This window comes from Pholcus phalangioides, unplaced genomic scaffold (genome assembly GCF_987345545.1).
Source record: "Pholcus phalangioides strain wild (caught in Gottingen) unplaced genomic scaffold, Ppha-v1.0 ptg000004l_1, whole genome shotgun sequence".
NCBI lineage: Eukaryota > Metazoa > Arthropoda > Arachnida > Araneae > Pholcidae > Pholcus > Pholcus phalangioides.
In genome coordinates this window covers 26,044,123-26,060,189 of record NW_028301597.1, presented here as the reverse complement: position 1 = coordinate 26,060,189, position 16,067 = coordinate 26,044,123, and the positions used below count along the sequence as shown (strand labels likewise).

Genomic DNA, 16,067 nt, shown 5'->3' with positions numbered 1-16,067 from the left:
AAAATCAGGGAAATGAAAAAAGGTGATGGAAATTGTAGAATATTTGAAAGTCCGCGAAAAATTCTGGGAAAGGGAAAAACAGACACCTGAAAAACATTTGAAATTTTGAAGAATTTTTTACTGTGATGATTTAAAGAATTTTTGAAAGGTTTTGAATTACCTTTCTTTCTTCAGGAGGTTTGGTCAGGGAAAGTCAGAGAAGTGGTCAAGCAAATTTTGCGTGACTGAAAAGTGCGGTATGAAAAAAATTGGAGTTTCTTTTCCGTGAAGGTCAAATATTGAATTCGTTCAACTTTCCTTCAATTATACAGGCCCGATGTTCAAAATTAAACGGGGGGGGGAGTCTTTTTGATACGTTTTTCTGAAATATGTTCCATACTTAAGGGGTTAAATAGCATGATTTAAGAAATGCGCATACTTAACAGCTTGCACCGCTATTTACTGACAAACCGTTGATTCTAGAGGCGTACTTTCAATTAGAAAACTTATTCAAATAACGTGTGGACCTCAGGTACGTTATTCATGTTGCAAGGGGTTGTGTAGTTTTTAAAATAAAGAAATTGAATTTTTTTTACATGGATATCTCCTGAGCTGGAAAACCCAATGAGGTAATTTTGCCCTGTCTCTCCTGAGGCCAACAAAAAAAAATTCTTCAAGTCTGAGCGCAATATTCACTGATATACTTGAATTCACAATCCGGAGAAAAGTTGGGGGAACAGTATAAACTAACGGAAAAATCCCCCTTTATATGCTTTTTTTCTGATTTTAAGTATCTCAACGAATATTGCACTTGGAAACGAGGACCTTTTTGGCCTCAGTAGAGGCAGGGCAACAAATTTCTCATTAGTTTTTGAGCACAGTGTCCGTGTAAAAAGTTAATTTTTTTTATTTTAATAACTATACAATCCCTTGCAATATGAATAACATACCTGAGATCCATACGTTATTTTGATACCCTTTTCCTAATTGCAAGTATTCCTCTACTGGGATGAACGGTTCGGCTGCAAATTGCAATGCAGACTCAGCTATGCACCCTGTATATCATGATTATATGAATATCTCGTATCAAACGATTTCAATTGCATTCATGTATTAAATATGTGTAACTAATTTAGACTTCTTTTTTCTTCACTTTCCTCAGTGAGCCGCCTCCATTGCGAGAGCGAGTCCTTCAAGATGGACCTCATCTTGGACGTCAACATCCAAGCTTACCCGATGGAACTCGGTAACTATCCGATCTTAATATCCATTATTTTACTAGCACATATCCATTATTTTACTGACAAATAATGGATACAAAACTTGGGAGTACAAAACATATTTTTAAAATATAGGGAGTACAATGAACGTTATGAAGTTTTTATTTAAATATTACTAGTACAGTGGAATCTCTCGATAACGGACTCCATGGGACCGACATTTTTGTCTGCTATGAAAAGTGCCGTATTTACAGTCAAACCTCTTTTTCTTGAAAACTCTATTTCTCGAAAACTAAAAAAATCCTTGCTTTTAACTGTACTAAATCAATGCATTTTCACCTCTCTGTCTCGAAGTAGTTTTCGAAAAACCCTTACAACCCATTGTGTTGATGGATCTTGTCGATCATAGGCAGATACTGTGATTGACGGGGGGGGGGGGGGGGAGATCCATGTGGATGGCTTGTGTTCAGCATTGCAGAAATTGATTCAGGAAAGCTGCGGGTTTGAAACCAGTCATCTCAGTGATGAAGGATTAGATCTGGTGGTTCACTCGAACTTCAGCGATTCTTGGAACAATTTTGAAAATGAAATTTCAAAAACATTGGGGCATTACTAAAAACCACTTGAAGCTAAAAATTTCATTTTTCTGATTTTGTGGCAATAGACTGTTCACTACAAAGTTGCAGCCCCTTAACCGATACCGAAATTATTGCTGAGTGTATGGCCGACTCGGGTGGCGAAAATACAGCAGAAGATGATCCAGAGGAATTAGAAAAAAAGTATCAATGAAAAATTCTGAACCTATGATATAAGAACGCCGCTCTATTTTCCGGAGCAAACTGAGAAGATAGGGCCCGAAATATCTCCAGCTCTTGCTAGTATAGATGAAATTGTGAAGACTCAAAGAGAAAAAAATATGCTTCAATCTATGTTATGATCAATCTAAAAATTTGCAGATTTTTTTTAAATAAGGTAGTATGCAAATAAAATTGTATTGAACAAAAGAAAAATTTAACGTATTTTAGTATAATTTGCATATAGTGTGATTGAACATTTTGCTTGTGTAACTTAACACGTTCACTGCGGGGCCTAAATTGCTTGTCGAGTCCGTGGGGTGCATTTTTTTTTAATATTAAAACTAGTTTTGTGTACATGACGCCACCATGCAGTGTTAACCAATAGTTTCATTAGTATGTGGTAAAATATATTACGGTATTTGTAGTTTTATCAATAGAATTTTCTGCCATTTTTGGCGTGCTTTTCCTTCCTTATAGAAAAATGACTCTATTCCTCAAAAACTATCTCGTTTTTTTTTTTTTTCGGTCCCGTCAATTTCGAGATTAGAGAGGGTTTTGACTGTATATGTATATTTATGTAGAACAGAATTCATTGAGAGATACATGTATCTCTAGGAGGTAATGATTGAGGCCCTGTTTCACAGACTTGAAAAGTATCTGTTAATAGGGAGTGTCTGTTATGGAGGAGGTTCCGTTGTATTTTTTAAAACGAAAAGGTAGGTTTAACTCCCTATAAAACACGTTAGTGTTCATTACATGCCTCAGAAGGTGCTTCCGCATACACTCATGCACACAATTGTATCTAGGCATGTGTACTCACACAAGGCGACAAATTTTCGATTTTGGAAGGGTCAAGTCTGTCGTAATTTAAACCTAAAGAAAATGTATTGTGTTCATGGGGGACATTTATTGCTGAATGCACAGGAGCGTAAGAGATACTAAATACGGTTCTGCTCATGCATGCTGTTATTCTTTACAGAGATTGAATGATTTGATGGTGAAACCCCATTTCTAGTTTAGATCAGAGATTTCTAACGGTTCAACTCACGCGGAACCCTTCATGGTTACAAAGCTGTTCCTCGAATCCCTGATTGTTTACGAGACTGCTCTACGGAACCCAAACAAACATGAACATTTCCGGATTATAGATATTTTTGTTGTGATACCAATAAAACATTTTACAACTTTTGACACCGCGAAACGCGTGAAAAGCTCTCTACTCCACTTGAAAACCTGTGGCTTAGATATTGATTCTAAAATTCAACAATTAGTATTTATTTCTGGGAAATGAGCACAATTAAGTATTCTGATATTATTCAAGGTGGATTGGTGAGACTGTGCTGTATTAGAGAAGTCATTTATAGCCTTCACAGCTATAATAGCTATACATATACTTATAGCTCGCTCGTGAAAATTTGCATGTATTCATCTAGGCTGGACAATGTAAAGATGTTGACCGAGCATGCATTTTCTTCAACCACATGCCCGACGCTTTCATATATACAATAACTGATTCGGACGTATATTATTTGAAGTTACATTACCCCACGTCGTGTAAATTTTTGGAGGTTTGCCCAGCCCTGGTATTGATACATATAAAGACATGCAAAAATATACTGTGTTAAAAAAAATGCAATTACCTGATTAAATTTTTTTTTATCAGTTTATAACTTCTTTGAAATAGGCTAAAAATCCTGTACAGAAGACTGCCGTGATCATGCGAATATTTGTGATGACGATTTATTTTTGTATACGTGTAATCTCTTGTCTAATTTCTGCAATTGATATATTTCTGTGTGTGTGTGTCAGGGGACAAGTTCCGATTGGTCGTCGCATCCACCCTTCGTGAAAGTGGGCTTCCGGATGAGAGCGAATGGAATGCTATGGACACGGGACCGTCCAGGGCCGACAGCTTCGAGTACGTGATGTACGGGAAGATCTACCGAATCGAAGGTGACGATTGCGTCAGTGAGTCCAGCAGGCTGTAAGTCTTTTTTTCCATCTTTTCAGTGCTATTTACTTCGCGATAGCATTCATTCATTGTGATATTTATGTTTCCGTTAAGCGATTGTTAGCTGAGGTACAATTTTTTTTACTGTAAAATTTCTGGCGTAATAACTTACTGGCGCTTAAATATTCATTGCATTATTCAAGTTATTTATTGCATTATGTGTGAATTTTTAGCATTTTTAGAGATGAAATAGAAGGGGGTGGAAAATATATGGAACCATGGTCGAAGAGAATTTCACCGACTTCGATCAGCACTCAGAATGTTTGTGATCTATTTTTTTTTATCCCTTCCATAACCATTTTTCGCAACACGACTTCTAGAAATGACTTGGTTTGGTTTCAAATTTATTCCACCTAGAAGTTTGTTTTTCAAGCTACTTTTTATTTTAATATTTGGTGGTTTTTTTTGTAAATTTTGTCGTGATTTATAAAAACGCTGGGCTGGAAAATGCAATATCAGAATGAGGTAGATGGAAGAATGCCTCTCTGACACATTTGAGCGTGAGTAGATTTCACATGTACTTTTTCTCGTGATGATAAATTTTTTCTTCGTCTTTCCAATCCAATTTTACGGTTCCATTAGCATATCAGCATTTGTAATAAAATTATCTTTTTTTTCGAGACTCCGTCTGCGCACCTCGTCAGAAGCAGCGCACCGCTTATTGCAACGCTACATGCGCTGAAATTCGACTCAGCATAATGTCAATGCTTGAATATCTGCAAATGAGAGTATTCAACTGGACAGTCGGCCAAATTCGTGCTTGTGCTATTTAAATCAGATACAGAGCAATCTTAGAGGCTTAAGCCTTTAAGCGGCATTGACGAGATATCTCGCCTCTTCAAAAAAAGTCGCTTATTTTAGCATCGGCGAGCCCGGATATTTTGTAAAGTTAATTTCTCAATGAAACGCTTAATATGCACGTTATACCCCCTTATACGTTATATTCCCCCTTTTTTTAACGCTATTACCCCCCCCCCCCCCAAGTTTGCCTCTGCTGAAAATCACAAGAAAGCCTACTTCATTAAAGAAAAATATGGCATTTTGAAAGAGGATTTAGTGATTTCTGCTGTGCCGCTTAGAGGGTTGAGTGAGTAACCGGTTGAAGATGTATGATCTAAAGAGTAATAGGGAGGTACATCAAAGACTTTTCCTTGAATCGATACTTGAAAAGGGTGATCGGGATTAGTTTTATCCGAAAAAATAATTCTGAAAAGTCTCTCCAAAATTTTAAGGGGTAGTTTTGTAAAGAGAGGAGAGTATTTTTTTTTTTTTTAAGAATAACAGAAATAAATCTATTAAAAGAAATATACCTAAAATTTTACGGAGTATTTTCACTTCTCAACGAAATTTGGAGGAGTGAAATTTAATTTTGATGCTGATTGTGATTGATTACTATTCATAAAATTAGTGAATTCTGCTGATAATTCCACAATTTCAAGCCCATAATTTCTCAACTCCTGCTCGATTGTATGCAGTGCTATTTAAAAATTGTATTATTCGTTAATATTTTCCTTCGAAATTTTTTTTTTTTTTTTGCTGTTATGCTGTTGCAGTAAAACCTCTCTGCAGAGAGCAGGCAGACTTCCAACGCGCGATACTTACACAATACAAAATAAAGGCGTCTGCCATTTTTCACTTCAAAATATGGAAGACAGTTGGTAACACCTCTACAGCACAAAACGCGCATAACTGTAAAAGCATAAATACGTTAGGGCCTTGCATAACTGCTCTGACATGCTCTCAATTTTTCTTTAGAAGTTCCCAGAGGAATGTTTACAAAGTGCATGTAAAAAGTTAAGTGGTACTGTTAACGTCATTCGGACGGAGGTTCGCAGCACCCTATTACTTTCTTTCTCAGCTCACTCGCATCAGTGCATGTGAAATCACTAATGTATTGGAGAGCTTTATAGGATGAAGTTATTGATCAATGCCCTGTTTCCTGTGTGAAGCAATTCAGGGGGTGGGAGGGGGGGTCAGGGTTCATTCGAGTATTCGTCAGCATCGATGGGGGATTCGGATTTGCTGACAAGGGGAAGGGGGGTTTGAATTATGTTCAATTCATCAACCGCCCTTCATAAAAATATGAAATATTCTTAATGAGACACCTTTACTGGGTAGCCAAAAAAACAAGAAAAACCTTTGCTTTGTGATCAATGATATAACATTCTTCCTAAGTCCTGTATAGAGCCACTTTAGTGATCTCTAAATGTTCCTCGGATCCTTCAAGTGATCTGAAAATATGTCTGGGCGGCATAAGTGCTCTAGAACTATGCTGCGAATCACTTAAGCAATCTGGGAATGTGCCGCGGGTAACTTGAGTGATGTAGATCTTAACTTCGGGCCGCTTAAATGCTTTAAAACTGTGGAATGTGCCACTGGTCACTCAATTGATCCGTAAATGTGCCGTGGGTCACTTTAGTAATCTGTGAATGTGCCACATGCCTATTTGAGTGATCTGAAAATGGCCACTTGAATGCTCTGGAATTGTGCCACGGGTTATTCAAGCGATTTGTAAATGTGCCGCTTAGTTCATTTTTACAAAGTTTGGTTTGAGGTGTCGGGCCACATTTGGCCCGCGAGTCATGGGTTGAGCATATATGGCTTGCTTAGAGGGTGAATCGTAATGAATTTTGTAAAGAGAAATTTTGAGTTCTTAGCCTTCAACTAGCTTTGAAAAATTAATAGAAATTTATTATAATAACATATAAAGGTATTTTCCTGCGAGATTTTTGATCGTCTGGGGGGGGGGGGGATACGGGGGTCCTGTCGTCGTCGTCCCCCCCCCCCCGCTTACGTCTCTGATCCCAATATACTTTAAGAGGTAGGGAGCAGAGCTGACGAAATTTTGCTGAGGAATCGGATTTTTCGTGACTTTTGTTGACAAGGGGGTGAGCCGCTGTGGTGGTCGAGTGGTTATAAGTGACGGACTCGCGATGCGAGGATCCGGGTTGGAACCCCACAGTGGTGGTCGGCTTGTTCCAGACTCTGCCACGAAGCTGGGCTGGAAGAGATCTCGACAACGAGATAAGTCCAGTGGCAAAGTTCTGGCGTTCATTCATTCAGTGGTGGTCGGCTGAAGTTGGTTTTCTGTGGTTCCCAACTTCAAGGCGCAAATGCGAGCCGATCTCCCCGTTAAAAAGTCTCGCCACAGAGAGCAACAGGCCTACAACGTTACAAATATTCAATCATTACACTTCACTCACAATTTGAAGTATAGATGGCAGCACTGAAATATCATACACAACACTAGCTACACACTCAGACTGTTAGGTGCACTCACTTTGTTCCAGACTCTGCCACGAAGCTGGGCTGGAAGAGATCTCGGCAACGGGATAAGTCCGGTGGCAGAGACCCTGGCGTTCATTCATTCATGACAAGGGGGTGAAGGTGTCGAAAATGGCTAAAAATTGACGCAATACTTGAATGGCCCCTCACTCCAAAAAAATATGAGGCTTGAAACTTACATGTTTTATAAAAAAGTAGTTCACCATGATAGGTCTCAGTGTCTGTAGATCACATTTCACGGCCATGTTCGAGATGCAATATATTTTTAAACAGAAATTTTCGTAATTTCTGAATGGAGTCTCTTTGTGGGTTTGATTTTCCAGTGATGACAGCATTGTGATATTTCTATTCGAAAATTTTCTGTCCTCGTTTGTTCCTCCAGAAGCAACCCCCCCCCCACACACACACACACACACACAGTCGGAAACAAGGTATTTAGTATCTGTTTCTTCTTTATTGCAATCGAAAAATGCGCAGTTCTATCCATACTTTCGAGAACTCTATGCTGGTATATTTATTCTATGAAGGTATTGTCCTTATGGCTCTATTAAAAATATTATTTGCTAAAAAGGCACCAAAAATATATAAGGTAAGGTCAATACTGATGTTAGAAACTTTGCTCTTCCTTTCTCTTATGCTATCAGACGTGTTTGGCAATCTCTTAATATAGCTTGTATTTTATATATAAGTGCTGTATTTTTCTTTTTCTGCACTTTCCTCTCTGTTTAAGACCTAAGTCTAACGTTTGTAGTTCAGTGACCATCTCCGCTGGTTTTTTCACCTGCTCATTATTTGCGATACTGGCATATATGCTTAGGGAAAAGATTCGTCCAGTGTCTCTAATAGTCAATCATATATATTTTTGTCTTCGTCGTCGCCACCCCTCGTAAGAGCTTGCAGTATTGGAATTAAGTTACTGGTGGGGATATATCCCTTTACGTGAATGGAATTTCGATTATTTTATAAAATCGCATTATGAATTTATGAATGGCAATGTCACATTGAGACGTCACATTTTTCAACTTTTTCATTGCTGAGCACTGTCTCGATGACAGCCGCTCTGTTAATAGTGGATGCAGATTTCTTCTGTATCATTCGGGATTTTTTGAATGGCAAGACTTAATTTTTTCCTTGCTTCTTTTCACATTGTTTGATGCGTTTCTTTTCTTTTCTGGAAGTCTATGAAAGAAAAAGAATAGACAGAGAGAAAGAGATGTAGAGACACTGCACTGTACTGTGTTGTCCCTCCTCGTATGTTGTGTGTGTTTCTATTTTAGAGTTTTCGACGTCGTTGTGTGTGTGTGTGTGTGTCGCTCATTCCGTGGCTGCTCCAGCATTTCATTGGTGTACGTCGTGCAGTGACACAAGCGACGCGTCTAAGACGACTGGAAGGGGAGAGTGGGGGGGGGGGGACTGATACACCTCTTCTGGGCTTGGGATAATTGGTGGAGGGGCAAATGAGAAATGCCGGTATAGTGTGTAGTGTAGTAGCTTTTGTTCCAAAATCCGAGAGAGAAATGGTTCCTAAAAACTGTGCTTTCGAAGAACTGAGTCGTCTTTTGTTCGAATGGACATATATATATGTTGCTTGAAAGTCACAGATTGAGTACATTAACCCCCATTATTTGGTATGTGTGTGACGTGATCAGTATTTTGCAGTAAGTCATTTTGCTGAAACTTAATTTTAGATAAACGTCTTCAATCACTCATAAATTTCGGTGCTGTTCCTCCATTGTTCTCCTCCGTCTGAAGAAAGGTTTTGTATCTCTGCTTGTGGTGCTAAAACGCCTCGGACAAGTTTCGAGGGGGTAAAAAGAAGCCGGTATTTATAATATATGTGCAGTGATACCTTGCGGTGCCGCGATCTGTGGTGTAAGTGTTTGATTTATTGTTTTTGGTATTAAATAGTTCAGTTTATCTTGGATCCCTGTTATCTGCAGTCATGGGTGTAGAAATCTAGTTGATTTATAATTGGCTTTTGTCGAGTAGCACTTACTGTTGATACCTTTTATTGTACAGAAGGGCTGGACAAATCTCCAAAAATTTACATGCCCGAAAAATACCTCTAACATTACCGGATTTACTTATTCTATTGTAAAAATCATTTCTCATTGTTAAAAAACGCACAAAATAGCTTCATGTAATAGTTATTCGCATAATGCTCTCCAAAAAAAAAAGTCATAATGAACGTTACTGTGCCTTATCACTAATGTGACTGTTGATATTATGAAAACCAGCAGAGAGTTCCCCAATCTTATTTGTCTTACCGCCGCTTTTGACAGAAATTGTTTTTAGATTCAGGGTCAAATTTATCAATTTTTGGATCATCTGTCCTGATCCTCAACAGCGGTCATCAATTGCAAATCTAAGATCAGTCAATTATAATTTTCCGCGCTGTTGGTGTCTGCAAAGAAGTCGGTGAGTTACTGTTCATTTTGTTCATGAAATCATAGCCGGTTTACGTTCCAAACCGGATTTGGACAGGTGCGAGGGAGGAAAGCAGCACCAGTCCGCAAAATATTAGGGACCCGTAAAAATAGAATACATTAAAATGCATTGACTAGCAACATTGCAACTGCCTAACAAAATCCTAGTTGGGAATTAAATGAGAATAACTAGTAGAGCTCCTAAATATAACAATTATTTCGGAAGTGCCATCAACAAACATTATTATAAGCCATGTGTGCAGAGGAAGTCCTTATTCGAGCCTTTTTCTTCTCAACCAGTTATTGAAACATACCTTCAATTGAAAAAGATTTAAATAACTTGCTCATTTTACATGTCATATATTACTGTTTCCCCCCCCCCTCCTCCAGTAAGCCTTGAGGCGCGAATGCGAGCCGATCTCCCCGTTAAAAAAGTCTCGCGACAGAGAGCAACAGGCCTACAAACGCTACAAATATTCAATCATTACACTTCACTCTCTTCTGAATTATAACAGCACCGACAAATCAGACACAACACTAGATACGCACTCAGACTGTTAGGTACACGCACACTTACACTTCCAGCACAACTCACTAGGTAGTAAATTGCCCATGGCGAGAGACCTGAGTTGTGCTCGGTTTGAAAGAAAGTAAGCAAGCAAGCCTCGTAAATACGCTCTACTTTATAAGCCATAAAAATCCCATATTTGCCTTATTATGCACCCATACAGTTGTTGTGGCGAGTCGTAAAAATGACTGATCTTGCATCGCCGCTGATAATCAAAACAGGAAAAGTGTATATTTTGGTTTTTTTACGTGCCCGGTAAGAATTTTTACATGCCTCGGGCAATAGTTTTCCACCCCTGTTGTACAGTAGACTCTTGCTAATCTGGCACATATCAGAGACCACGGTGTGCCGAATTACTGGAAGTAAATTAAAAAATCCCATTTAAATAATGCAAACTTCGGCGCAAAGAATATGCAGTGACATTTTTTCCCCCCGCTTCTATGGGTCCGAAGAAAACCCACCTAAAAACCGCTGGATTACTGGACGAAACGGACCAGCGCATAGCCAGATTATCGAGAGTCTACTGTATTTTCACACGTTTATGGTAACCATTGACCATAATTATCATAAATTTTAGTTTGATCGGAAAAATTTCGAAACTTTCATAAAAGCCAACTCAAATTTTGTACTTCAATTTTTGTTGCATCGTGATACCTTAATCCTCTAAGGTTCATGCGTATTTGAATATACAGGGCAAAAATACATGGTCAAAAACCCATTATACCTAATTGGCCACTATAACTTTTTTTTCCTTTTTATTTATTTATTTATTTTTGTATAAGTGCAATACTTTTGCACTGTAAAGAGTTCATTCCTTGTCGATATCATTTTTTGACAGCTTTTGAAATTTTGCGTTTTCTGAGATTCATAAAATCGCACCCAATTGTGGGGGGGGGGGGGGGGGTTGCAAATAATATATTCAAGGTAAAAAGTATTCAACTCCCTAAGCAAGATTGTCTGTTTATAAATAACATTAAAATCGATGCAAACTGTATATTTAATTATACCCTTAATTAACCATTTTAGCCAATTAAAAAAATCCACTCTAATTAATTAAATTGTTGTGCTGATGTATTATTTCAATCTATATACCTGTATATATAAAATAGCATGTCCTGACTGACTCACGCCGAGCCGAAATAGCTGGAATTCGGAATAGTGACCAATTGGTCAGTAGTTTTAAAACTAAGGAGTGTGTTTTTTTTGTTTTTTTTTGGAATTCGATCCCTAGGGGGGAGGGGGTCCAAAGATAGCAGAAATCACGCCGAGCTGAAAGCGCTGAAGCTACAAATGTGTAATTTAGTCAGTTTTATTTCAGGATCTAACGACTCACTAAGGAGGTACTTTTCAAATTTCAACCTCTAAGGCAGCGGTTCTCAACCTTTTCTGACCCACGGAGCCCTTTCCAGTATATAATTTCCATGGCGGAGCCCCGTAGGCCTATTCTTATTTATTCATCTGAGTTACTGACATATTTTTATTATTCAAAAATATTAATAATTATTTTTTTTCAAATTTACTGTCTTTTTTTTTTATTTTCCTCGAGCGGCCGCGAGACCCTGGGAGTTCACACGGAGCCCCAAGGGGCTCCGCAGAGTACCGGTTGAGAACCGCTGTTTTAAGGGAAGGGGGGTAGTCATAAAGCGGTTCAAATGTTATATAGGGGAATCATCGCAGAGTGATTTTCAGATTACAAAATCCACGCGAGTGGAACGTGTAGGTAACAGCTTGTTAAAAATATGCTAACAGCACCTGGTGCTGTTAACATTTTTTTGTTTTCAATATGTTTTTATGGGGTTTAACCATAGAAGGTTAATAGAGGGTGAGAAAGTGAAGTCAAGTCATTTCCACATTTCATAAATGTAAACTGCACATTGTTAAGGTTCGTATACTTCATGATTTTTACAGAATAACCAGGCGTACCTCCACGTTAATATTCAAAAGAACACATGATTTTTACAACAATCTTCTTCTGATTGGATGGAATTAGTTGATAAGGAAAAAATTAAGTCTTGCCATTCAAAAAATCCCGAATGATACAGAAGAAATCTGCATCCACTATTAACAGAGCGACTGTCATCGAGACAGTGCTCAGCAATGAAAAAGTTGAAAAATGTGACGTCTCAATGTGACATTGCCATTCATAAATTCATAATGCTATTTTATAAAATAATCGAAATTCCATTCACGTAAAGGGATATATCCCCCCAGTAACTTAATTCCAAGCTCTTACGAGGGGTGGCGACGAAGACAAAAAAATATATATATGACTGACTATTAGAGACCCTGGACGAATCTTTTCCATATATGCCAGTATCGCAAATAATGAATTAGTTCATGTGCTGCAATAAATAGTGGCGCAATTACAAAAATTGTTATTTCAAGTCAAAGTACAATGAACCCCCGCTACAACGATAAATTCCTCTACAACGGGGTTTTTTTTTTCAAATTTTGTTTTGAATTGCCTATAGTGTAATGTCAAAATCCTCTCGATACAACGATATTCTTTACTACGATAACCCCCTCTATAACGATATTTTTTGTGGAAATTTTTAAACCGTCACAACGATATTCTTTACATTTCACTCAAAATCACCTTCAATATATTTTCAAATTCCTCAGCAGTTGTTCTTTTCAGGGTGTCTAATAGCATCGGTATTTTGCACATTACCCTCCGAAAGTGTTGTGGGGGGGGGGGGGTAAAGTTGCCGTGAAACTACTTTCTGGTATAGTGCACAAAATGCTATAGGTGGTGTTAAATCACTCGAATTTAATTGCAGTCTGGAGCTTATAAGCGGAGTTAGTATTTGTTGCTTTTTTGCAACATGTTGAGGCGTTTTCTACCGTTCTCGTGATATGCATAACTCAAAAATGAAAGTTTTCTGAATTGTTGCCTTTTTAAACTGGGCCGACGAAATGATTCGTCGTGATTTCATCGCAAGTCTGACCGATGCACTGATGCAAAATAAAGGACGGAAAGTTTGTGAAAATGTTTGAATTCGTTGTTTAGCTTAGTAACGGGCAAATTACGGCCCTTCTAGAGGTTCTTTCCGGCCCGCCGTTGATTCTAAAATAATATAGAAATTTTCAATTTCAGTGTTTGAAAAAAATAATAATTTAAAAGGGTGTTCCATTTTTTTTGTTTATGGAAAAATATAGTTGTGACAATTTAAGTAAAAATTGATTCAAAAGCATTTGCATGTGCAAAAAAAGGGAACACGCCCTAATAGGCATGCATTAAAGTTATTAAAATAATTTAATTGTGTGCGGTTTCACGTTTCGGTCCCAAAATGTGTACTAAAAAACGCAAAGTTGATTCTGAAAGCCGTGTTTTCAAAGATAAATGGACCTGGGAGTACTTTTTTATAGTTTGTAAAGGATAAACCATTGTCTCATTTGCAATATGAAACCGTGGTAGTCTTCAATTGCGCAACATATCTTGCCACTTGAAAATTCCAATTATGAATCAGTATGCGAATATGCCCTGCCAGCCTACGGTTTTTCTTTTTGTCTCGCTCCTAAGAAAGTTTGCACATCACTGGTTTAGATTACTCATTTGTAGACATTTCCTGTACGAAATTCTCTCTCTACGCGCCCAAGATTTTTTTTTTTTTCAATTGCTCCAGAAGTTTTATTGGAAGTTGCATAATACGCTATTCTAGCTACGATGATATCTGGCGAGAGAGATGAGTGTACTTATTTGTGTTGAAAACCACAAGAATTATCAATGTAGGTATATGCGGCGCAGAATGGAGTTGCTGCTTGGCGAAGGAGATCCGACGTCATCGCGGCACATCCTCCTTTGACATTTACGGGAATCTCTCTCGTTTCTTCTTGTCAGGAGCAGCCGGAAAAGTTCCGTGAAAGTCCCAGTTTCCCTGGATGACCTTTTCGCTCCATCTCATGTACATCGGGTTTTATAGCATGAGAGCTGTATGCCTTCAATTCCAGAATTTTGATCATAATGCGAGTGTGTGGTTTCTTATTCTTTATATATATATATATATATATATAATATATATATATATATATATATATATATCTCTCTCTCTCTCTCTCTCTCTCTCTTATATATAATATTTATATATAATCTTAAATGACAGCTGCGGATATGACGTTGATCAGGGTTGCGACTTGAGAGAGTCGCGATTTTATATTCAGATATATTCCTACTTTACAAATGTTGCACATTCGATGTCATGATAAAATAACCGGATTGGATTAAAATATTACGATTCCCCCCCCCCCCATCATTTAATTCCTTTTTAGACCCGAATTCATTTTTTGGCATTTTTAAAATGTTTTTGCATTACTGATATCCAAAAAATTCATTTGTTTTTTATTCATTTACTTATTATCCATATGCTGAAATGATCATACTGAAATGTAAATTGTGATTACCTGTAAGGACTATATTCCTTTCTGACCCTGGTGCCACTAATGTGGGTTGCTTTTTCTCACTAACTAACTAACCATGTAATGGCTCGGTCCATATCCTAAGGGACTTCTAACCGAAAAGCCATCGCCGGCAAACATATATTCAATATGGTTAAAATGAAAAATGAAATAAATATATATGCTCATTCCATACGCATTCCACAATTTCCAAACATTTCAGAACTAGCTATGCATACAACTAGTTATGCACAGTAAAATAACAAGCAAAATAAAATAGTACATATGTGCATCCCATTCACATTCCACAATATTCAAACATTTCAGAGATAGAAATACAAACAAAAATGTGTACATCAGATAACCCAATCACATATGGCTGGTCGTCAGAGATGCAATACGCTACCAGAGCGTATACTATAATACAGAGATTATTGAATTCTGATCACATTGTTAGTCCATTCCGTAGAAGGGATTTGCTTCGAGTAATAGGTGGCGAGTAATCTGATAAGATTGAAGTCGTGGATGCTTCCGAGTCTGGAAGTAGGCTAACAGTAGGTCTAGTCTTGGTCTTGATATGGGTCTCCATGGAATTTATAAGGTTTTCCATCTTTTTAGTGAGGACTTGCGACCTAATGATTTGTTTCTTCCGTATGATTATGTAAGATGGATTTACTTGTGGAAAATGGGCATCGCTGGTGTACGGGCACTGTGTGAAATAGTACAGTAGGTCCCCCTTTACCGCCACAGTTACAGACAGAATTTGTTGTTGGAGAGCCCGAAGCGTTTTAAATAAGTTGGCAATGGGCCGTGTTGTGAAAGAAAAATTGTCTCCTGACGTGACCAGACTTTATTCATAGTCTGAATTTGTGGAACTACCTTTTGAACCTCTACTCGAGTGTCCGTATCATTCCATTCCCTTTGCCTACTGGCCATGCTAAGCCAGTCTTTTAATATTTTTTTGTCAATGGATTTCGGTAATGGAAAGTCTGTTAGCGATGGAAGCTTAGTCGCATCCTTTGCTGCAGCGTCGGCAGCATCATTTCCAAAGTTGTTCTGATGGGATTTTATCCAGGCAACATGAAGGTGTTAATCAACAGGTTTCGGATTTTGTGTACTAATTGATTTACTGTTATGAAGTGCTCTGATGCTTGCCTAGCTGTCGGAGAATACTGTAATGTAAGATTGTGTGTTTTTGAATCTGTCGAGAGCTTGCAAGATGGCAATGAGTTCTGCTTGAAAAACAGAATTATTATCATTCAGTCTGACGCTCCACTGTATAGAGGATCTTGTTGCTCTGGGCAACGATGAATGTTGCCGCTGTACTAGTGTCCATTTTAGATCCATCAGAAAAAATCGTTTGCTCGTAATCTTCGTTTATTTTTT

At 38.0% G+C, this 16,067-nt stretch overlaps 1 protein-coding gene across 2 annotated transcripts in view; it reads left to right on the top strand.

The window, feature by feature from the left end:
* Positions 1-16,067, top strand: part of Polr2H (DNA-directed RNA polymerases I, II, and III subunit Rpb8) — an 83,098-nt gene that overhangs the window by 55,492 nt on the left and 11,539 nt on the right. For both annotated transcript variants that reach the window (XM_089231211.1, XM_089231212.1), the window contains exons 2-3: positions 1,142-1,225; positions 3,806-3,980. In XM_089231211.1, the coding sequence (XP_089087337.1) occupies positions 1,142-1,225; positions 3,806-3,980 (259 nt within the window). The remainder of the gene's footprint in view (positions 1-1,141; positions 1,226-3,805; positions 3,981-16,067) is intronic.